At 43.9% G+C, this 23,472-nt stretch overlaps 1 protein-coding gene across 1 annotated transcript in view; it reads right to left on the bottom strand.

The window, feature by feature from the left end:
• LOC126474362 (MAP7 domain-containing protein 1-like) overlaps window positions 1–23,472 on the bottom strand; it is a 191,250-nt gene that overhangs the window by 131,928 nt on the left and 35,850 nt on the right. The window contains exon 3 of the mRNA XM_050101828.1: window positions 14,221–14,437. Coding sequence (XP_049957785.1) covers window positions 14,221–14,437 — 217 coding nt within the window. The remainder of the gene's footprint in view (window positions 1–14,220; window positions 14,438–23,472) is intronic.

Raw genomic sequence — 23,472 nt, 5'->3', positions numbered from 1 at the left:
GGAAAAAAACCAGATGGTGCTATGGTTCGCTCACTAGATGGCGCTGCCATAGGTCAAACGCATATCAACTGGGTTTTTTTAAATACTCACCCCCATTTTTTATTACATATTAGTGTAATACGTAAAGAAATATGAATGTTTTAGTTCGACCACATTTTTCACTTTGTGATAGATGGCGCTGTAATAGTCACAAACATGTGGCTCACAATTTTAGACGAACAGTTGGTAACAGGTAGGCTTTTTAAATTAAAATTACAGAACGTAGGTATGTTTGAACAATTTCTTTCAGTTGTTCCAATGTGATACATGTACCTTTGTGAAGTTATCATTTCTGAGAATGCATGCTGTTACAGCGTGATTACCTGTAAATACCACATTAATGCAATAAATGCTCAAAATGATGTCCGTCAACCTCAATTCATTTGGCAATACGTGTAACGACATTCCTCTCAACAGCGAGTAGTTCGCCTTCCTTAATGTTCGCACATGCATTGACAATGCGCTGACGCATTGTTGTCAGGCGTTGTCGGAGGATCACGATGGCAAATATCCTTCAACTTTCCCCACAGAAAGAAATCCGGGGACATCAGATCCGGTGAACGTGCGGGCCACGGTATGGTGCTTCGACGACCAATCCACTTGGCATGAAATATGCTATTCAATACCGCCTCAACCGCTCGCGAGCTATGTGCCGGACATCCATCATGTTGGAAGTACATAGTCATTCTTTCATGCAGCGAAACATCTTGTAGTAACATCGGTAGAACAGTACGTAGGAAATCAGCATACATTACACCATTTAGACTGCAATCGATAAAATGGGGGCCAATTATCCTTCCTCCCATAATGCCGCACCATACATTAACCCGGCAAGGTCGCTGATGTTCCATTTATCGCAGCCATCGTGGATTTTCCGTTGCCCAATAGTGCATAAAATGCCGGTCTACGTTACCGCTGTTGGTGAATGACTCTTCGTCGCTAAATAGAACGCGTGCAAAAAAATCTGTCATCGTCCCGTAATTTCTCTTGTGGCCAGTGGCAGAACTGTACACGAAGTTCAAAGTCGTCGCCATGCAATTCCTGGTGCATAGGAATATGGTACGGGTGCAATCGATGTTGATGTTGCATTCTTAATACCGACGTTTTTGAGATTCCCGATTCTCGCGCAATTTGTCTGCTACTGATGTGCGGATTAGCTGCGACAGCAGCTGAAACACCTGAATGAGATTTTCACTCTGCAGCGGAGTGTGCGCTGATATGAAACTTCCTGGCAGATTAAAACTGTGTGCCCGAGCGAGACTCGAACTCGGGACCTTTGCCTTTCGCGGGCAAGTGCTCTACCATCTGAGCTACCGAAGCACGATTCACGGCCGGTCCTCACAGCTTTACTTCTGCCAGTATCTCGTCTCCTACCTTCCAAACTTTACAGAAGCTCTCCTGCGATCCTTGCAGAACTACCACTCCTGAAAGAAAGGATACTGCGGTGACATGGCTTAGCCACAGCCTGGGGGATGTTTCCAGAATGAGATTTTCACTCTGCAGTGGAGTGTGCGCTGATATGAAACTTCCTGGCAGATTAAAACTGTGTGCCCAGCTGAAACTCGAACTCGGGACCTTTGCCTTTCGCGGGCAAGTGCTCTACCATCTGAGCTTAAACACCTACTTGGGCATCATCATTTGTTGCAGGTCGTGGTTGACGTTTCACATGTGGCTGAACACTTCCTGTTTCCTTAAATAACGTAACTATACGGCGAACGGTATGGACACTTTGATGATGTCGTCCAGGATACCGAGCAGCATACACAGCACACGCCCGTTGGGCATTTTGATCACAACAGCCATACATCAACACGATATCGACCTTTTCCGCTATTGGTAAACAGTCCATTTTAACACGGGTAATGTATCACGAAGCAAATACCGTCCGCATTGGGGGAATGTTACGTGATATCACGTTCTTATACGTTTGTGACTATTACAGCACCATCTATCAAAAAGTGAAAAAAGTGGTTCAACTAAAACATTCATATTTCTTTACGTACTACACGAATATGTAATAAAAAATGGGGGTTCCTATTTTAAAAAAACGCAGTTGATATCCGTTTGACCTATGGCAGCGCCATCTAGCGGGCCAACCATAGCGCCATCTGGCCTCCCCCTTCAAGTTAGACGAGTTTCGTTCTTTGTAGTTTTCTCGTTTGATGCTTATTTCGTGAGATATTTGGCCCGGTCACTATCAATGGACATGGGATATATATATATATATATAGTGTGTGTGTGTGTGTGTGTGTGTGTCAGAGAGAGAGAGAGAGAGAGAGAGAATTACTGTGTGTCGGACAGTGGCTGGCGTGACACAACCAAAACAAAAAATAAGAACAACCACACATGATCTACATGTTTACCTCGTGTTACACCATTCTTCTTGTGAAGCTTAGCAAATCCTGTGATGTATTGCTGAGACTCATTACTATAATTCTTCCGCAATTCTTTGTCGTGGCTTTCTTCGCCGTGCCACGCAAAGAATGTGTCAACATCCAAAGAAACTTTATCATTTCCCCTTCCCCGTCCTTATACTGTATATACATAACAGATTTAGGAGAAGTTGTCAGGGCTCCCTTCCCCTACTCTCCACCCACTTCTTAAGTCTTGGTACGAAACCGCATCCCTCTTCACTCTCACAAATCCCTCCTCCAAATATCCGCCCACACAAACACCCTCTTACGCCCTACCTCGAATGCTATTTTCCCATGACCCCTAACCCTGGCAGTCTACACCCACTCATCACTCTTCTGTGTATCTATTTTAATCAGTCGGCACCTCAGTACTTACATTGGCTTAATGGCTCTGAGCACTATGCGACTTAACTTCTGAGGTCATTAGTCGCCTAGAACTTAGAACTAATTAAACCTAACTAACCTAAGGACATCACACACATTCATGCCCGAGGCAGGATTCGAACTTGCGACCGTAGCGAGTACTTACATTTTAACTTATGCAACTGTTCATCTTTCGTTTATATTGTACGAAACATTTCATTCATCTGTGTCCATATCTTAATTAAGCAACAAACCAGCCTTTTATATTTCAGCTTATGCAACTGATGATCTGTCACTTTATTGTGTCAAATATTCATTTTCGTCAGCCGCCATGTCCAATTTTATAACTCGTTTTAAAATTTTTCTATCATGCGACTGAAGAGCGGCAAATTGTATTTGCTGACAGCGGAGAGGGAGGGATTAAATAATAATAATTACACGTTAAACTGCAGCTCCCGTTTTCCCGGATGGGTAACGAGTTAGGGACAAGCAAATCGCCCAAGTGACATCCAGTTGGTTGCAATTGCTTCAGAACAAATGCATGATGAAAAAAAAAAAGACACATGGTTTTCAATTACTCATGTATAGAGTAAACCGCAGCATGGGATGCAGTTTTATTTATGTGTAGAAAGTTTTGCAGCAGTGGAACAGTTGACTCAACATTCAGTTTATTGCTTTCCTTGAGTGAAACGTGAATGCTCGGTGGGGCGAAGGACATAATTTTTTTGGACAGTTTCGAATTATACAGAAGACTGATAAACGAATCTCCACTGGCGACGAGTAGAATTTGATTTTCTAAAGATCACAAATACATGGGCACGATCTTATTGAATGGCGTTCGGAAATTTCTTGCAGACGAATATGCAACATTTCGAAATACTTCTGCGGATGGCTGATGGAAGTATTTAGAAATATGACTACATTTTCAGGCCGGCAATTTCTGTTTCCGCCAGATTACCAGTTCCAATTCGCACTCTTAATTCACTGCAAATTCTTCGAACAATGGGCAGTGGGTTACTCGACTTTGAAATAGCATAGTAACTGTGAACAATAACGAAAAGATAACCACCTCATTATCAGGCTGTGATGTGAGGAAATTAGGAATAACCTTTAGAAGTCCGTGATCATAGTGAAATTTCGTTGTCAGACAATGTTATTCGTAGGTAAGATGCTTTTCACTTCACAAAACTAAAAAATTCATTAATTACCTTCATACTCGTTTTGGTTGAATCAGTGTTCAAATCCTCGATCGGTCATATAAATTTAGGTGTTACACGTTTTTTTCTAAAACACTACGGCAAACGTCGGAATGGTTCCTTTGGACAGGAAACTGCCGATTTTCTTCCTTAACTTCGCCCATTCGGCGTTTGTGCTCCATATATATGGCCTCTTTAAGCCCTAAATTCTTTTTTATTTAATTCCGCACCCATAATCAAAACAGTAACAAACGAAATACTTCAATTAATCGTTTAAAGAAGGAAATACACAACTGATCAAGAAAAGGGAGGAATACATCAATATAAGTCACTCAAGAAATCGAAAACGAAATGGTCATCGAAAGGACAGGTTTCGCCTATAAAGGTCCAAATAACTTCCAGTGAAATTAGAAGTAAGAACGTCAATATTAGGAGGGCAAAAGGAGTTCCACAGCAAAACCGCAGAGAATAGAAATGATAGGTGGGAGAAGCACATTGAGGAACTGTTTGCTGACATGATAGGAAGATGTCGATATGGAAGCCTTAGGAGCCAGCGTTTACAGAGCTTTGGAAGGCTTGCGATCAAACTATCAAAAGGTATAGATACATTTTCTAGGAATCTCTGAAATCATTGGGGGATGTTAAAACCAAATGATTATTCAAGTTACGGTGCAGAATCTATGAGGTAGTGGAAATATCACTGCACTTTCGGAAGAATATCATTCCTACTGTACAAGCCCAAAGAAAATAACTACCTTACAATAAGCAAAAGCTCTCATGTATCCAAGTTGCTGATAAGAATATTAATATACAGAAGAATGGAAAAGAAAGTTGACGATGTCTCAGATTGGCTCTAGGAAGGATAAAGGCGGCAGAGGGGCAATTCTGACGTTGCGATGGATACTGGAAGGAAGCCTTAAGAAAAGTCTAGACACGTCATAGGATTTCTCGACACATAGGATTTTCCGACTCAGAAAAAGTGTAAGATGTTAGAAATTCTTATAAAATACAGCAAGAGAGACAATGTACAATATGTACTAGAACCAAGAGGGAACAATAATGAAAGAGCAAGACAGAAGTGCCCGGATTAAAAAGAATGTAACGCAAGGACATGTCTTCTTCCTCTACTGTTCAACCTACACATCTAAGAACAATTACGGAAGTAAAAATCATGTTCTGATGGATTAAAATTTACGATGAAGGCGGTCAATAATGTGATTCCCTAAATTGCTGTTCTAAGTGAGGAAAAGTTACAGCACCTTTTGAACGGATTAGACAGTCTAATGAACAACGAAAATAGCTGCAGAAGTGAAGGAAATGTGCTATCTTGGAGGCCAAATTCCGCGTCACTGACGAGGCTAGGAGCATATAAACAAACAAACACAAGCAAAGAGAGCATTCGTAGACAAAAGAAATCTTCTGGTAACAAACATACGCCTTAATCTGAAGAAGAAACTGCTGAGACGGTATGTCCAGTGTACAGCATTCACTGGGAGTGCATCATGAGCCGATGAAAAATCGGAATAGAAGAGAATCGTAACGTTTGAGATGTGGTGCAACACAGAACGATGCTGAAAACGTGTAGACTGATAAGGTAAGAACTGGGGAGGTCCTCCAGTGGGTCGGTGAAGAAGGAAGTACGTGTAAAACACCAAACAGATGAAGGCACAGGATGACAAGATACGTGTTAAAACAACAGAGAATAGCCTCCTTGGTATTAGGAGCCGGGTGGAGGGAGGAAGGAGCAGAGAGGCAAACTGTATATGAAAACAGACGCAGGAATGCATCCAACAAATAATGAAGATTAACTTCTCACGGTCGCGGTTCGCAGCCATGGAGAATTTTTTAAAGGACGTCATATTCGCCGTTGACTGTAGAAATTATTTCTTTCTTTCACAATTGCAATTTCGGCATTTGAGCCATTTTCAAGTGGTGCTGAAAAACATTTTGCTTCAGTACTTGTCAGGGTTTAAAATCCTCAGACACATATACATGTCGAAGGATGTACACTATGTGATCAAAATTATCCGGACACCCCCCCAAAATATACGTTTTTCATATTAGGTGCTTTGTGCTGCCACCTACTGCCAGGTACTCCATATCAGCGACCTCAGTAGCCATCAGATATCGAGAGAGAGAGCAGAGTGGGGCGCTCCGCCGAACTCACGACCTTCGAACGCGGTCAGGTGATTGGGTGTCACCTGTGTCATACGTCTGTACGCAAGATTTCCACACTCCTAAACATCCCTAGGTCCACTGTTGTGAAATGGAAACGTGGAGGGACACGTACAGCACAAAAGCATACAAGCTGACCTCGTCTCTTGACTGACAGAGACCGCCGACAGTTGAAAAGGGTCGTAATGTGTAATAGGCGGCCATCTATCCATACCATCACACAGGAATCCCAAACTGCATCAGGACCCACTGCAAGAACTATGACAGTTAGGTGGGACGTGAGAAAACTTGGATTTCTTGGTCGAGCGGCTGCTCTTAAGCCACACATCACGCTGGTAAGTGCCAAATGACGGCTCGCTTGGTGTGAGGAGAGTAAACACTGGGTGACTGAACAGTGAGAAAAACCTTGTATGGAGTGAGGAGTCACGGTACGCAATCTGGCGATCCGATGACAGAGTGTGGGTATGGCGAGTGCCCGGTGAACATCATCTGGCAGCGTGTGTAGTACCAACAGTAAAATTCGGAGGCGGTGGTGTTATGGTGTGGTCGTGCTTTTCATGGAGGGGGCTAGTACCCTTGTTGTTTTGCGTGGCACTATCACAGCACAGGCCTAAGTTTATGTTTTAAGCACCTTCTTGCTTCCCACTGCTGAAGGGTTGGCGATTGCGTCTTTCAACACGATCGAGCACCTGTTCATAATGCACGGCGGGGGGCGGAATGGTTACACGACAATAACATCCCAGTAATGGGCTAGCCTGCACAGACTCCTGACCTGAACCCTATAGAACATCTTTGGCATGTTTTGGAACGCCGACTTCGTTCCAGGTCTCACCGACCTTCATCGATACCTCTCCTCAGTGCAGCACCCCGTGAAGAATGGGCTGCCATATCCCAAGAAACCTTCCAGTACCTGATTGAACATATGCTTGCGAGAGTGGAAGCTTTCATCAGGGCTAAGGGTGGGCCAACACCATACTGAATTCCAGCATTACCGATGGAAGGCGCCACGAACTTGTAAGTCATTTTCATCCAGGTGTCCTGATACCTTTGATCACATAGTGGATACACATTACGTCAGAAGATTTTTAAAGTCTGACATATGCTGAAGCAAAACGTTTTGCAGTACCACATGAAAATGACCCAAAGGCCGGAGTTACAATGGTGAAACAAATAATTTCTACAGTCAACGACGAATATGTTGTCCTCTTCCCCGCCTACAAAATTACTAATACAATGGCGGTACTTGATACCCTCTAGGAGACTCTGATAAAAGAAGTGAAATTTCGTTGACATACCGTATTATTGATAGGTAAGGTGCTTTTCAGTTCAGCTAGGTATGAGATCCGTTTATTGCCTCTGTACTCGCTTTCGGGCAGAGCAGAGTTCCAAACCCTCGATCGGTCAATAAAATTAAAATATTTCGTCGCTTTTCTAAATTGCTATGGCAGACACTGGGATGGATTCTTTGAAGAGTGCGCTGCTTCTTTACTTCCGCAATTCGAGCTTGTGCTTCGTTTCTAATGTCCTCTTTAAACCCAAATTTTCCTTTTCAATTACTTCCACATTCACACGTAAAGCAGAAGTTGTACGCCTACATGCTAGTGCGCGGCAACCCGCAATACCGCCTGGACGTGCTGTATCTTTGTTGGAAAGGGCGGTTTAATGTTTTACCCGGCAGTAGTAATCCGCTCACTGGAATGGGAACATGACATCATTTAGCCCCTAACCACAATGACACCTTCAGTATTTTAAGGCGGCGATGACATCGCGGAGATAACCACGTCAGTGTCAAAACGGTATAGCGCTTCAAGCATGACAAGACACTAAGGTCATTTGCATTTATACTTACTCTTCGGAAGCCAACTGACGGTCTGTGGCAGACGGTACTTCTGATAGCACTGAAATTTTCACTTTTCCGAGTTCCATTCACGAACGGTGCGTGAGAAGAACGACTTTTGGTAGACTTCCGTAAGATCTCTAATTTCTCTTGTATTTTAGTCGTTGTCATTTCGCGAGACATGTTTGGAAGAGGTAAATCTTCGACAGAATGTGTAGCGACACGGAGAGTTATCGGTAGCGCCGTTTCCGGAGGCGCCGTGGCCTTCCTTCCAACGTACGCTCTCGGAATGCCAACAATAAACCTCTTTGGGTGCACAAGGCCTCTCTCGTAGCGTCAGCCACTGGAATTTGTTAAGCTCCGTAACGCTATTACACTTACTAAAAAATACAAACCAAAAACGGCAGGGAGATGCGGAAAGATACCATTACAGAATATGATGATGAGGCAGAGATTCCGAAATCAGCTGCTGGATTGCAAGTCGTACCCAGGAGCAGATATAGATTCAGATCACAATTTAGTAATGAAGAGTAGGCTGTAAGTTTTAACAGACAAGTCAGGAAGAATTAATGTGCAAAAAAAAAAATAAATAAATAAATGAGCTGCGGAAGTTACTAAGGCATACGCTTCAAGTTCTCTGAGGTTGTAGATACAGCGATAGTGAATAGCTCAGCAGGCAGTTTAGCTGAAGAGGAATGGCCATCTATAAAAAGGACAATCACAGACGTGGAAAGAAAAACGTAGATCCAAGGAAGTTAACTACTAAGAAACTATTGGTAACTCAAGACATACTTCACTTGATCGACCAAAGAAGGAAGTACAAAGATGTTCAGGGATATTCAGGTAGACAGAAGTACAAGCCACTTAGGAATGAAATAGATAGGTAGAGCAGGGAAGCTAAGGTGAAATTGCTGCATGAAAAAGGTGAAACAATCGAAAAAGAACAGATTGTCCTAAAGACTGACTCAGCATATAGAAAAGTCAAAACAACCTTCGGTGCAATTAAATGCGAGACTGGTCACATTAAGAATGCAGTGGGTTTTCCACTGTTGAAAGCAGAGGAAAGAGAGGATAGATGGAAAGAGTGCACTGACAGCCTCTTTGAGGGGAAGACTTATCCGATAACTTAATAGAAGAAGAAACAGGAGTCGACAAGGAAGAGATAGCGGATCCAATAATCGAATCGGAGTTTAAGTGTGCTATGGATGACTTAAGATCAAATAAGGCAGAAGGGATAGATAACATTCCATCAGAATTTCTAAAATCACTGAGGGAAGTGACAAAACGACTATTCAGGTTAGTGTGTAGAATATATAAGACTGACGATATACAAACAGACTTTCGGGAAAGCATCATCTCCACAATTCCGAAGATAGCAAGAGCCTACAAGTGCGAAAATTATGACACAATCAGCCTAATAGCTCATGCATCCAAGTTGCTGACAAAAATAATACACTGAAAAATGGAAAAGAAAATTCAGGATTTGTTAGATGACGATCAGTTTCGGTTTAGGAAAGGTAAAGGTACCAGAAAGAGGTTTCTGACGTCTTCATAGTATCTGTCGACGTGGAAAAGTGTTCCACAATGTCAAATGGCGCAAGATGTTTAAAATTCTGAGGAAAGTAGGCGCAAGCTACAGAGAAAGACGGGTAAAATACAGTATGTACCAGAACCATGGGAGAACAATAAGACTGGAGGACCAAGAACGAAGTGCTAGGTATAAAAAGGGAGAAGGATAGGAATGTAGTTATTGGCCGTTACTCTTATATCTATGTATCGAAGAAGCAATGACGGAAATAAAGAAAGGTTCAACGGAAATATTGAAATTCCGGGTGAAGCGATATTAGCGTTTAGATTCACCGATGACACTGCTATTTTTATGCGAAAATAAAGAAGAATTACAGGATCTGTTGAGTAATATGAACAGTATAATGAGTGCAGAATACAGATTGACAGTAAATCGAAGAAAGACAAAAGTAATGATAAGTAGCAGAAATGAGAAGAGCGAAAAACGTAACATAATAATTGGCGATCACGAGGCAGATGAAGTTACGTAAATCTGCTACCTAAGCAGCAAAATAACCCATCACGAACGGAGCAAGGTGGACATAAAAAGCAGACTAACACTGGAAAAAATGGCGTTCCTGGCCAAGAGAAGTCGACTATTATGAAACATAGGTATTAATTTGAGGAAGAAATTTCTTAGAATATACCTTTGGAGCACAGCATTGTATGATAATGAAACATGGACTGCGGGAAAACGGGACAGGAGAGAATCGAAGCATTTGAGATGTAGTGATAAGGTAAGGAATGAGGAGGTTCTCCGGAGAATCGGTGAGGAAAGGAATTCATGGAAAACACTGACAAGGTGCAGGGACAGGATGGTAGGACATTTGCTAAGACATCAGGAAGTAACCTCTATCGTACGCGAGGGAGCCGTCGAGAAACTGCAGGGGAAGACAGAGATTTGGATGTATCCAGTAAATAACTTAGGATGCAGGATGCAAGTGCTACTATGAGGTGAAAATGGGGGCGGCCGCATCAAACCAGCCATAATACTGATAACAAAAAAGTGACGAAAAGTATTGTTCCTCGTTGCATCTTCTCAGTCTCTTCTACTAACATAACATGGTAAGGGTCCCGAAGTCACCAGCAATACTCAAAGAGCTGGTTTTGCAAGTGTTTTGGAAGCCAGTTGTTTCGTGGATAAACTACATTTCCTTTAGAGTCTTCCAAAGAACCTCGGTCTGACATCTGCTTTTTCTACAGTTTGTTTTATGTCGTCAGTCAACTTTACGTCGATCCAGACGGTGACTCATATGGTTTTTTTTTTTTTGGTGATTTATCGTCAAGAGCATAATCGAATATTAGTAGATCTTTCCGTCTACTTTTGCGGAATACGTTACAAGTCACTACATTCTTCAAATATTTCAACTTTCCTACAGGCAACAGCATCGTCTGCGAACAGCTTCATAGGGCTTCTGCTGCATCACTTGTATACACTGAATAGCCAAAGAAACTGGTACATCTGCCTAATATCGTGTAGGGCCCCCGCAAGCACGCAGAAGAGCCGCAACAACACGACGTGGCATGGACTCGAATAATGTCTGAAGTAGTGCCGGAGGGAACTGACACTATGAATCCTGCGGGGCTAACCATAAATCCGTAAGAGTACGAGGTGGTGCGGATCTCTTCTGAACAGCACGTTGCAAGGCACCCCAGATATGCTCAATAATGTTCGTGCCTGCAGCTCCTTCAGCATCCGATAGAGAGATTTCCTGAAGAAAGAAGGTAGAATAAGGCAACTGATCAGTAGGTATCGAAACTGTGCCTTTTTGACATCAGAACTAAAGATTATCGCAATAGGAACAAACTTGATGCAGCATTAAACGAAATCCGCTTTAAGAGACAATAGTGGAGGAAATTAAAAATAAAATAAGAACTCCGCGTTGACAGTACTGCCAGAAAGACGTGTCACTGTGACCTCGAAGGGAAGTGGTTTTGGGTGTGAGGACGTTTACGTATTGAAAGTACTGTTCTTTGACAGACTCTGATCCGCCAGTGTCACGGAATCTTAGAGTAGCTGACAGCTTTTCAGAAAGAATAATTGCTGTTCCCATCGCAGTGTCCTGCTTACGTAAATTTCTGTTGCACAGGACCACCAGGATTAGTAATTACCGTCGCTCATCCTCACGTAACGAGTATTAGAGCTATGAACGAAGTTAGTTTAGAAGAATGTCGAGATTCCCCTCTCCCCGCGCATGCTCATCAATTTTTTCACCCGTAACCACCGTTAACTTCTTTTTGTGTTGTTCACTACAACGGCATATAGTGCAGCAGCCTCAGAGAAAGCAAAAATTGTTGATCTCCTGCTGGAGCTCGACGCATTGATGATGTTCTCTGCGAGCAGTACTTCTGTTCTCTTTGTGGCGCTTCCATCCACTCTGAGCTTTTTCCGCTTGCTTCAGTGAGCCCTTTGGTGCGAGCTTTAAGGAACGAGCAAGTAGGCATTAAAGAACTGCGTACTATCTTATCGGAGCAGGCCGCATGCAAACCAATGTTTATCCCAGTTTATAAGTGTACTCCATCGCCTTTCGTGACATCTAGTGGTCACTAAAATTTTGTATTTGTGGATATCCACAGCCTTCAGAAGATTAATAAACGTAAACATCGTCTGTAGTAGGCTGTAACGTGATTTTTATTTAATCGTGCGATTAGCTAATTTCGACTACTTCTCATTGTCAAGCACCTTTAAAACCAACATGAAACAGCACTACATTGTCTGCATCCATAGTATTTATAAATAACACTTTACACACCTCACATTAAGATAAAACATTAATGCACAAATTTCTTACATCTGCAGGGTAACTGGCCTGTTGCTGTAAGAAGTTCATGCAGTAATGTTTTATTTTAATGTGAGGTGTGTGAAGTGTTCGTTATACACGCGAAATATGCACACAATGTAGTGCTTTTCCGTGTTGGTTTTACAAGTGTCTGACAATGCCAACTAGTCAAAATTAGCTAATCGCACTATTAAATAAAAATCACGTTACAGCCTACTACGAACCATGTTTAAGTTTTTTAAGCATCTAGTGGTCAATTTCATATTACTTAGGTGTTACCAGATGCGTTTGATCAAGATAGTGTAGTATTACACTACTGGTCATTAAAATTGCTACACCACAAAGATGACGTGCTACAGACGCGAAATTTAACCGACAGGAAGAAGATGCTGTGATATGCAAATGATTAGCTTTTCAGAGCATTCACACAACGTTGGCGCCGGTGGCGACACCTACAACGTGCTGACATGAGAAAAGTTTCCAACCGATTTCTCATAAACAAACAGCAGTTGACTGGCGTTGCCTGGTGAAACATTGTTGTGATGCCTCATGTAAGACGGAGAAATGCGTACCATCAAGTTATCGACTTTGATAAAGGTTGGATTATAGCCTATCGCAATTGCGCTTTATCGTATCGCGACATTGCTGCTCGCGTTGGTCGAGATCCAATGACTGTTAGCAGAATATGGAATCGGTGGGTTCAGGAGGGTAATACGGAACGCCGTGCTGGATCCCAACGGCCTCGTATCACTAGCAGTCGCGATGACAGGCATCTTATCCGCATGGCTGTAAAGGATCGTGCAGCCACGTCTCGGTCCCTGAGTCAACAGATGGGGACGTTTGCAAGACAACAACCATCTGCACGAACAGTTCGACGACGTATGTAGCAGCATGGACTACCAGCTCGGAGACCATGGCTGCGGTTACCCTTGACGCTGCATCACAGACAGGAGCGCCAGCGATGGTGTACTCAACGACGAACCTGGGTGCACGAATTGAAAAACGGCATTTTTTCGGACGAATCCAGGTTTTGTTTACAGCATCATGATGGTCACATTCGTGTTTGGCGACATTGCGGTGAACGCACATTGGAAGCGTGTATTCGTCATCGCCATACTGACGTATCAACCGGCGTGATGGTATGGTGTGCCATTAGTTACACGTCTCGGTCACCTCTCGTTCGCGTTGACAGCACTTTGAACAGTGGATGTTACATTTCAAATGTGTTACGACCCGTGTCTCTACCCTTCATTTGATCCCTGCGAAACTCTACATTTCAGCAGGATAATGCACCACCGCATGTTGCAGATCCTGTACGGGGTTTTCTGGATACAGAAAATGTTCGACTGCTGCCCTGGGCAGCACATTCTCCAGATCTCTCACCAATTGAAAACGTCTGGCCAATGGTGGCCGAGCAACTGGCTCGTCACAATACTCTTGATGAACTGTGGTATCGTGTTGAAGCTGCATGGGCAGCTGTACCTGTACACGCCATCCAAGCTCTGTTTGACTCAATGCCCAGACGTATCAAGGTCGTTATTATGGCCAGAGGTGGATTTTCTAGGTACTGATTTCTCAGGATCTATGCACCCAAATTGCTTGAAAATGTAATCACATGTCAGTTCTAGTATAATATATTTGTCCAATGAATACCCGTTCATCATCTGCATTTCTTCTTGGTGTAGCAATTTTAATGGCCAGTAGTGTAGTTTGGTGGAGTAGCATTTACATTCACAAGCAGTGTAGATCTTCCTGCGAGTGCTAAAGTGGCGCCAGTCCACTTACAAATTGTCAGACAAGAGTAGACCAAAGATGAAACCTTGTGGGGCGTCCGAGCGCGAGATTCTTACCTGTGAGTCCCCGGCGCGTGCTCCGGGTATGGGCGGCAGGCCGGCGCCGGCTCCCGGTGACGTCTGCTGCTGCTGCTGCTGCAACAGCTGCTGTTGCTGCAGCAGCTGTTGCTGTTGATGCTGCAGCTGTTGCTGTTGATGCTGCAGCTGCTCCTCCTGCTGCTGTCGTCTGGCCTTTAGGTGGTCGGCAGCTGCCGCGGCACTCGCGAAGTGCGTCCTGGCACACGCACGCACACACGCACACGCGCGTCCTCACACACGCTTATGCGTATCCGTAGGATGTCGTGCCGGCGGAAAGTACCTAGAGGGCTTGCGGTTGGCGAAGGGCTAGGGAGAAGTGAAGGAAGGGATGCAAGGAAGCGTCAGTCCTGCAGATGCAGTGGCATACGAGTTAAGCATTTTTTTGACTTTTTTAGTTTTTACTGAAAACCGAGAATTCTATTCTTCGTTTTACACTAACAGCGAGCATCCTTATATATTCTTTTTAATACTGAAGACGTAGAGTAATGTTAATTTCGAATTATTATTAAGTTACTACAAAAGCGTTGCAAAATATTTACACGTAGACAGCTGTTTGGAAAACACGATGACGAGACCTGGTGCCTTTTTAGTAGCGTTATTGTTATGCCAACGTACGTTTCGAACTCACAGCTTCATCATCACAGTCTCAACTCATATGTAAGGACCTTCGTTACGATGTCAACACGACAGTAATAATTTTTTACTGGTTACTTTTGTGTACGACAACACATCACTCCCACATGTTATGCAAATGTCTCGAATATCACATTATCTTCTGTGACCTATAACATTGCACATCTCCGTCCAACTGAACAGTTTTGGGGTTTCATGCAACAGTACAATATTTCATTCGATACTCTGGACCTTCAGATCTTCACTGGAGGACAGTGTATTCAGGTTGATGGCTGTCCTGCGAGACATCTACCGACTTCTCATTATAAAACTTAAACACTGAATTGATTCTCTACGTATGGAAAAGTATGCGGTAGGCGAATTTCATAAACAGGCCGCATAGGAGAAATAGGAAGTTTTACCACTATATATTGTAGTGAAATACAGTTTACGTTTTAATAAATGAAAAGCACCAGTTCGCTTTTGTTCTACAATATTTATTTTATTGTTAACCGGTTTTCGGCTTACTAGGCCATCTTCAGACATTTACTGAGTACTATCACCAAACAAGTTAAATGTTAGCAAACAACATTGGAAGAGAAGCAACACTTCTAGACTGATGTAGAAAACAAACAGTAAGTAACGTTTTCCATTGAGAAAGTAAAAACTGAACACTACATAAATAGCAATGGAGTAGACAGGAAAACCTTTAGCACAAAATAGGAATAGTATGCCTACATAACAGTTTCAATTAATGAACAAAACGAATAAAATAAAATAAAATAATTACTAGACAAGGCTGCATCAGGAGGTATGAAACATGGAGAGTGATACACAACCAATTAAAGCGACAGTTATCAATGTAACTATAGAATACATAAGGAACTTAACAATATCAATAAGATAAACAGAAATAAATAAACGTAGGAAAATTGAGGTGTTTGAGGGAACCTACAGTTTGAGAGTGCGGTGGTACCGCATTTTAAGATTAATATTATGATTAAAGCAGTGGTTGTGTAACAGTTTTCATTAAATAAATGAGCAAAGTAAAATATGAACAGTATTTGATTAGACAATTACAAGGGGTGTTAAACATGAATAGTAATACAAGTACCAGTTAAAAGAAAGCCGTAACTATTGAAACTACAGTCTATGTGGAAAATAAAGGCAACTTCAACAAAACAAAACAACTTAATGATTTCAGGAAAATGGGAATATGTTGGAAGAGAGAGTGTGGGAAGTAATGAACAACAAAGATGATTATATGAAGTTTAGGACAGGGGAAGTGTTGAGCTGTGTCTGATCATTTAGGATGAGATCTGGACTGTGAGCAAGATGTTTGTTAATTTCCAGGGCTTCCAGCAGGTTGAGTTTATGGCCTTTGTTTGCTAAGTGAAGTACATGGGACACTGGCTGGTAGTTGTGACCCTCACTCAGTACATGCTCAGCAAATGCAGAGTCTGAATTCTGCAACCTCCAGCTGCGTTCATGTTCAGCCAGCCTAGTGCTTTTCATTTATTATAATGTTGTTCTACTAACCACCGACGGAAGATTCTGTTAATATGAGTTTACGTTTTTTTTTAGAGTTAAATAGTCTTTGGAAACAGTAGTACTTTTAATACTTAAATGATGTTGTGGCTGAACAAAGAGGCCAGTGTAACCGTGCTGAAGGCCCAGATACGTCGCTGGTATTTCCAAGGAGAGGTCCTCGCAGGCGAGGCAATCGATAAGGTAGGCGGACCGCGTGATTCATGAGGCCGGCCACGCAACGCCTTGAGAAACCTCCCCCATCACCAGCGCCAACATCGTGATTGTCCGAACGCCATGTCCTACACAGCATGCGCTACGAAACGCGTCTACTGCAGTGAGAACAACACACTTCAGATTTTTCTGCGAACACTGGAAATCGTATCAAAACACTTTTAAGAATTTTTGCTGTGACGCAGAAAAGAAGTGAAATGTTTGCGTCTCGAAACCAGGTCGATTTTAGCCTCACGTCGATGTGGTGGTTGTTACAGTTGCGGTAGTCAGCTGGATTAAAGAGCGGAGTGAAAACTTAGTGAAACTACGGAAATCGAGCCTGCCTGGAAGAAAACATAAGGCCCGCTCTCTTGTGAGCTGAAGTGAGTTGACATGCGAACGGTATACTCGTAACCAGTAGTAGATGGATTTAAATACCTATCTGCCAATTCACAAGCGAGATGCGGTCAGACTCCGTGCAGGGGTATTCATTCCTTAACTCCCTAACGATAATATGTTATTAAGCCACGTTATCATGAAAAGGAGCGACATGCTTCTGTAGCTTAACACGCCAGCGCGCTTGCTTGTGAGATAGGAAGTACGTAAAATGAGGACAAAACTGCAAAACGATGCACTGGCCGCCGTGAATGCAGTCTTTAGGTGTTTTCTTAAAATGCAGTGCCGCACAAGACAAATTTTATACGATTCACAGACATTTGGCGTACACGACTTCCCTCCATCCGGTTAAAAAATGACGGTCGCGATGGGAAGGGCACCTACCCACAAATTTAAAAGGGGAAAAATGCGAAATTATTAAAACAGCGGACGCAGTACGATGAGATAAACACTAGGAATGAGAGTAAAATAGACGGAAACAACATTAATGACTATAACCGTATTTGCCATTTTCTTCTAAAGGCTAAAATTTGTTACTGCGTCCACTCCTCTCTACTACGTGAAGTCCTCTTCATTTACTGGTAATTTTTTCAATTTTTCGCGTCCAATACATCTCATCCATTTCTTTGTTTACCTTTCGTGTTGATCTCATTTTCTTTCTGCTAATAAATACACTCCTGGAAATTGAAATAAGAACACCGTGAATTCATTGTCCCAGGAAGGGGAAACTTTATTGACACATTCCTGGGGTCAGATACATCACATGATCACACTGACAGAACCACAGGCACATAGACACAGGCAACAGAGCATGCACAATGTCGGCACTAGTACAGTGTATATCCACCTTTCGCAGCAATGCAGGCTGCTGTTCTCCCATGGAGATGATCGTAGAGATGCTGGATGTAGTCCTGTGGAACGGCTTGCCATGCCATTTCCACCTGGCGCCTCAGTTGGACCAGCGTTCGTGCTGGACGTGCAGACCGCGTGAGACGACGCTTCATCCAGTGCCAAACATGCTCAATGGGGGACAGATCCGGAGATCTTGCTGGCCAGGGTAGTTGACTTACACCTTCTAGAGCACGTTGGGTGGCACGGGATACATGCGGACGTGCATTGTCCTGTTGGAACAGCAAGTTCCCTTGCCGGTCTAGGAATGGTAGAACGATGGGTTCGATGACGGTTTGGATGTACCGTGCACTATTCAGTGTCCCCTCGACGATCACCAGTGGTGTACGGCCAGTGTAGGAGATCGCTCCCCACACCATGATGCCGGGTGTTGGCCCTGTGTGCCTCGGTCGTATGCAGTCCTGATTGTGGCGCTCACCTGCACGGCGCCAAACACGCATACGACCATCATTGGCACCAAGGCAGAAGCGACTCTCATCGCTGAAGACGACACATCTCCATTCGTCCTTCCATTCACGCCTGTCGCGTCACCACTGGAGGCGGGCTGCACGATGTTGGGGCGTGAGCGGAAGACGGCCTAACGGGGTGCGGGACCGTAGCCCAGCTTCATGGAGACGGTTGCGAATGGTCCTCGCCGATACCCCAGGAGCAACAGTGTCCCTAATTTGCTGGGAAGTGGCGGTGCGGTCCCCTACGGCACTGCGTAGGATCCTACGGTCTTGGCGTGCATCCGTGCGTCGCTGCGGTCCGGTCCCAGGTCGACGGGCACGTGCACCTTCCGCCGACCACTGGCGACAACATCGATGTACTGTGGAGACCTCACGCCCCACGTGTTGAGCAATTCGGCGGTACGTCCACCTGGCCTCCCGCATGCCCACTATACGCCCTCGCTCAAAGTCCGTCAACTGCACATGCGGTTCACGTCCACGCTGTCGCGGCATGCTACCAGTGTTAAAGACTGCGATGGAGCTCCGTATGCCACGGCAAACTGGCTGACACTGACGGCGGCGGTGCACAAATGCTGCGCAGCTAGCGCCATTCGACGGCCAACACCGCGGTTCCTGGTGTGTCCGCTGTGCCGTGCGTGTGATCATTGCTTGTACAGCCCACTCGCAGTGTCCGGAGCAAGTATGGTGGGTCTGACACACCGGTGTCAATGTGTTCTTTTTTCCATTTCCAGGAGTGTATGTTAAATACCTTTTGTGTCTAAATAAATAGCCAATATGTACTCTGAGGTGACAAAAATCATGGGATACCTCCTAATATCGCGTCGGGCTCCTTGTTTCCCGGCTTAGTGGAGAAAGTTGACGTAGCATGGACTCAACAAGTCACTGAAAGTTCTCTGCAGAAATACTGAGGCAAGGTGCCTCTATAGCCGGCCATAATCGCGAAAGCATTGTCGGTGCAGGATTTTGAGCACGAACTGATATTTCGATTATGTCCCTTAAACGTTCGGTCGGATTCATGTCGGACGATCTGGATGCCCAAATCATTCGCTCGGAATGTCCAGAATGTTCTTCAAACCGATCGTGAAGGACTGTGGCTTGGTGACATGGCGCATTGTTATCCATAAAAATTCCATCATCGTTTGGGAATAAGAAGTGCATGAATGGCTGCAAATGGTCTCCAAGTAGCAGGACATAAACATTTACAGTCAATGATCGGTTCAGTTGGATCAGAGGACGCAGTCCATTCACTCTAAGTACAGCCTACACCATCATGGACCCAGCACCAGCTTGCACAGTGCCTTTTTGACAGCTTGAGTCAATGGCTTCGTGGGATCTACGCCACACTCGAACCCTACTGTCAAATCTTACCAACTGAATCGGGTCTCATCTGACCAGACCACGATTTTCCAGTCATTGAGGATCCAATCATATCGCTACCAAGCGAGGAGAAGCATTGTAGGTGCTGTCGTGCTGTTGGCAAAGGCTCTCGCATCGGTCTCCTGCCGCCTATGACCATTAGCGCCAGATTTCGCGGAACTGTCCTAACGGATACGCTCGTCATACGTCCCACATTGATTTCTGCTGTTATTTCACGCAGTGTTGCTAATCTGTTCGCACTGATAACTTTTTGCAAACGCCGCTGTTCTCGGTCGTTATGTGACGGCCGTCGGCCACTGCGTTGTCTGCGATGAGAGATTATGCCTCAAATTTGGCCTACTCGGCACACTCTTAATACTGGGAATCTCGAAATACTGAATTCCCTAACGACTTCCGAAATGGAATGTCCCATGTGTCTAGCGCTAACTACCCTTCCGCCTTCAAAGTTTGGTAATTCCCGTCATGCGGCCATAGTCACGTCGGAAACATTTCACAGAAACCTCTTGGGTATACGTGACAGCTACGCCAATGCACTTCCCGTTCATCCTTGTGTACGCGATACTACCCACTTTTGTATATATATATATATATATATATATATATATATATATTTACCACAGTGAGATAAGGAAAGTCGAGACGAACAATATGATACTGGACACCAGCGGCCTATCAAGGCGGGAAACAACTTGAAGATGGCCTACAAAAGCTACCTAAGCTACAGTGCATGCGTGATGTGCGAGATTTCATTATTCTTACGCCATTTCGTTAACACTGTTTTCTTTAACTATCCCACGAGAGTAATGAAAGAAAAGAGACTTTTGTAAACGTTATACAAAATTAACACTGCGAAACAAAGTTAAAGAATCACTTTTCAAAATCCCCATAATTCTCCCCATTGCGACGTAGAAGTTTGAAATGTGGCTCATAAGTGCCTACAACCTTTCTCTGTAATGTTAAAAAGCGTGGCGGTCTGCGACGTCACCTTCGAGCTGGTCGACGCTTCAGACGCCAATGTGTCGACATGTACCAAAAACGACCGCAGTTCAGACAACCATGTAAGGGGTAACGTGAGTTAATGATGTCACACTGGCACAAATTTCATCATAATTCTGCCCAACGCCACTCTTATGGACGTGTCAAACGACGGGAAGGTCGTCACGCCCCTTTTATCAACATTTCACCCCTTCTTTTGATGGCTCTACAATGGCTGCTGCTCTGACCCCTAGTAGAAGTCACGCGGAATTCGAGGGGTGCCAGGGGGTTGCCTGCCTGCAGGCGCCTACGAGTCCATCACAGGTTGTCTCTGTACAGGTACATTTGCAAGTACTAAAGGAAGATGGCCGGGTGGCACCGATAATGTTGCCAAAATGGGTGGTCTTACAGGAACTCTTTACCGTTTTGTTCACATATGTGTCAATGTCACGCCCCGTTCCTTTCCTCTCCACCATAATCACGCCAGACGAGGGCTTTAAAAGCATAAGCACTGTTTGCTATTTTGGATCATGTTTAAATTTCATCGAATTGTTTTAACGTCCCTAGTGGTTCCACGCTGAACAACAGAGCAATAATAGTGGTCACAGTGCACTCCAAACGAGTGCGATCACATTCAATAGGGATGCAGGCGCACGATGTCATTCAACACTGGCTGTATCGTCCAGAGGGTGTCAGCAATACCAAAGGTTGTCAAGAACGTCGCCCTGTTGCTCATCACAGCGCGAACTGTCGTTTACGATCGCGAAATGTGTGGGAATCAACGCCCCAATGAAAGGCATGGTTTCATTAGCGCCCTTTATGCCATGCCCTGAGGTCTTTCCGAGTCGATTCTGAGCGGCGATGTGTGAGCTGTTTCCCATAGTCACCCATAAGAAAACTGCTTCATTTCAATACTGGGCGTCGCGGTTCCGACCTCCATCGCAAGTGTTAAATGTGGATAAGAGGGTGTGTGATGTCCTTTCCATAGAGCAACACGTCCACGGTGTCGGTGGCAAGAATTTTGGCGAAATTTAGTACCAATGCGACATCCTTAATGAAAAATCTTAGCAAGATTACAATACTATGTTTCATTTATATTGGCGATTTTGGTTTCCAGGAGTAACGTATATCGAAGCGTGTATGACATTTGATAAATCTGCGAAACGTTTTCTGTCGTTGAAGATGGTTTAAGACCAAAAACGGTAGCAGAATAAAAATTATTATCGCAGATAGCACACTGTAGCGCATTTTGTACAAATCGGTACGGCTCTCACACTGATGACCAACATTCAAATACTGGTCCAAAGAGTGTTTTGTAAGCTACTTCCTTTGCTGACGGACTACATTTCGTAAAATTCTTTCAATTAATCTCAGTCTGAAAAATGGCTCTGAGCACTATGGGACTCAACTGCTAAGGTCATTAGTCCCCTAGAACTTAGAACTAGTTAAACCTAACTAACCTAAGGACATCACAAACATCCATGCTCGAAGTAGGATTCGAACCTGCGACCGTAGCGGTCTTGCGGTTCCAGACTGCAGCGCCTTTAACCGCACGGCCACTTCGGCCGGCAATCTCAGTCTGACATCTGCCTTACTCACGATTAACTTTATATGGTCGTTCCACTTCATATCGTTCCGTACACATATTCCTAGGTATTTTATGGAAGTAACTGCTTCCAGTGATTGTTCTGCAGTCGTGTATTTATACAATAAAGGGTCTTTGTGTATTCTCAATACTTTACATTGACACTCCCTGCACCAAACGTAGAGCCTCTGCAGCTATTTCTGCGATTCACCACAATTTTCTGCCATCACGACTTGTCTGTGTACAAGATCATTATCCGCTAAAAGTCTCATGGAACTTTCGGTGTTATCTGCTAGGTTATTTATATACAAGTATACTGTGAAAAGTAATGATTCTCTAACATTCCCCTGAGGCATGCTCGAAGTCACTTTTATGCCTGAAGACTTCTCTCCGTTCAGAATGACATACTGTGTTCTTTCGCTAGAAACTCTCCAGTCACGTAGTCTGATATTCCAAATGCTCGTGTTTTGTTCATTAGGCGACAGCGTGTCGAATGCGTTACGGAAGTCAAGGAACATGGTGTCTACCTGCGCGCCTGCATCTACTGATTTCTGGAACCCGTGGACGAACAGAGTGAATTGGGTTTCACACCATCGTCGTTTTCGGAACCCATGTTGGTTCCTACAGAGGAAATCTTCGTTCTGCAGAAATGTCATAATACGCTAGAATGAAAGATGTTGTAAAATTCTGCAAGAGAGCGGCTTCAGAGGTAAAAGACCTATAGTTTTGTGCGGCTGTTCAACAGCCTTTCTTGAAGACGTGAATGACCTCTGCCTTTTCTCCAATCATTAGGAACACATCGCTCCTTTAGAGACCTAGTGCTGTACGTCTGGTAGAAGAGGGGCAAGTTCTTTCGCAGCCTCTGTATAAAATCAAACTCATATCCCGTCAAGTCCAGTGACCTTTCCTCTGTTGAGCAATTTCAGAGGCTTTTCTATCCCTCGGTCATTTATTTCGATATCTGTCGTACTGCCATTCTTGCAACGATTTAAGGGAGGAACTACAGATCGATCTACAGTTTTGGAAAAAAAACTTTGAGGGAAGCCTCAATGGCTGCTCCCACGAGGTTACAATAGTTTCATTTCTCCTTTCTCCATTTATTTCAAACTGAACCGTTGTTCTGTATTTCACTTAGTTGTTTATGAAGCAATATAACAATAAAAAATAAGGAGTATGTGGGAGAAAGAT

The sequence above is a fragment of the Schistocerca serialis genome, chromosome 4 (assembly GCF_023864345.2).
Source record: "Schistocerca serialis cubense isolate TAMUIC-IGC-003099 chromosome 4, iqSchSeri2.2, whole genome shotgun sequence".
NCBI classification, from domain to species: Eukaryota; Metazoa; Arthropoda; class Insecta; order Orthoptera; family Acrididae; genus Schistocerca; species Schistocerca serialis.
Note: the sequence above shows the minus strand (reverse complement) of the source record. Positions and strands in the feature narration are given on the sequence as shown.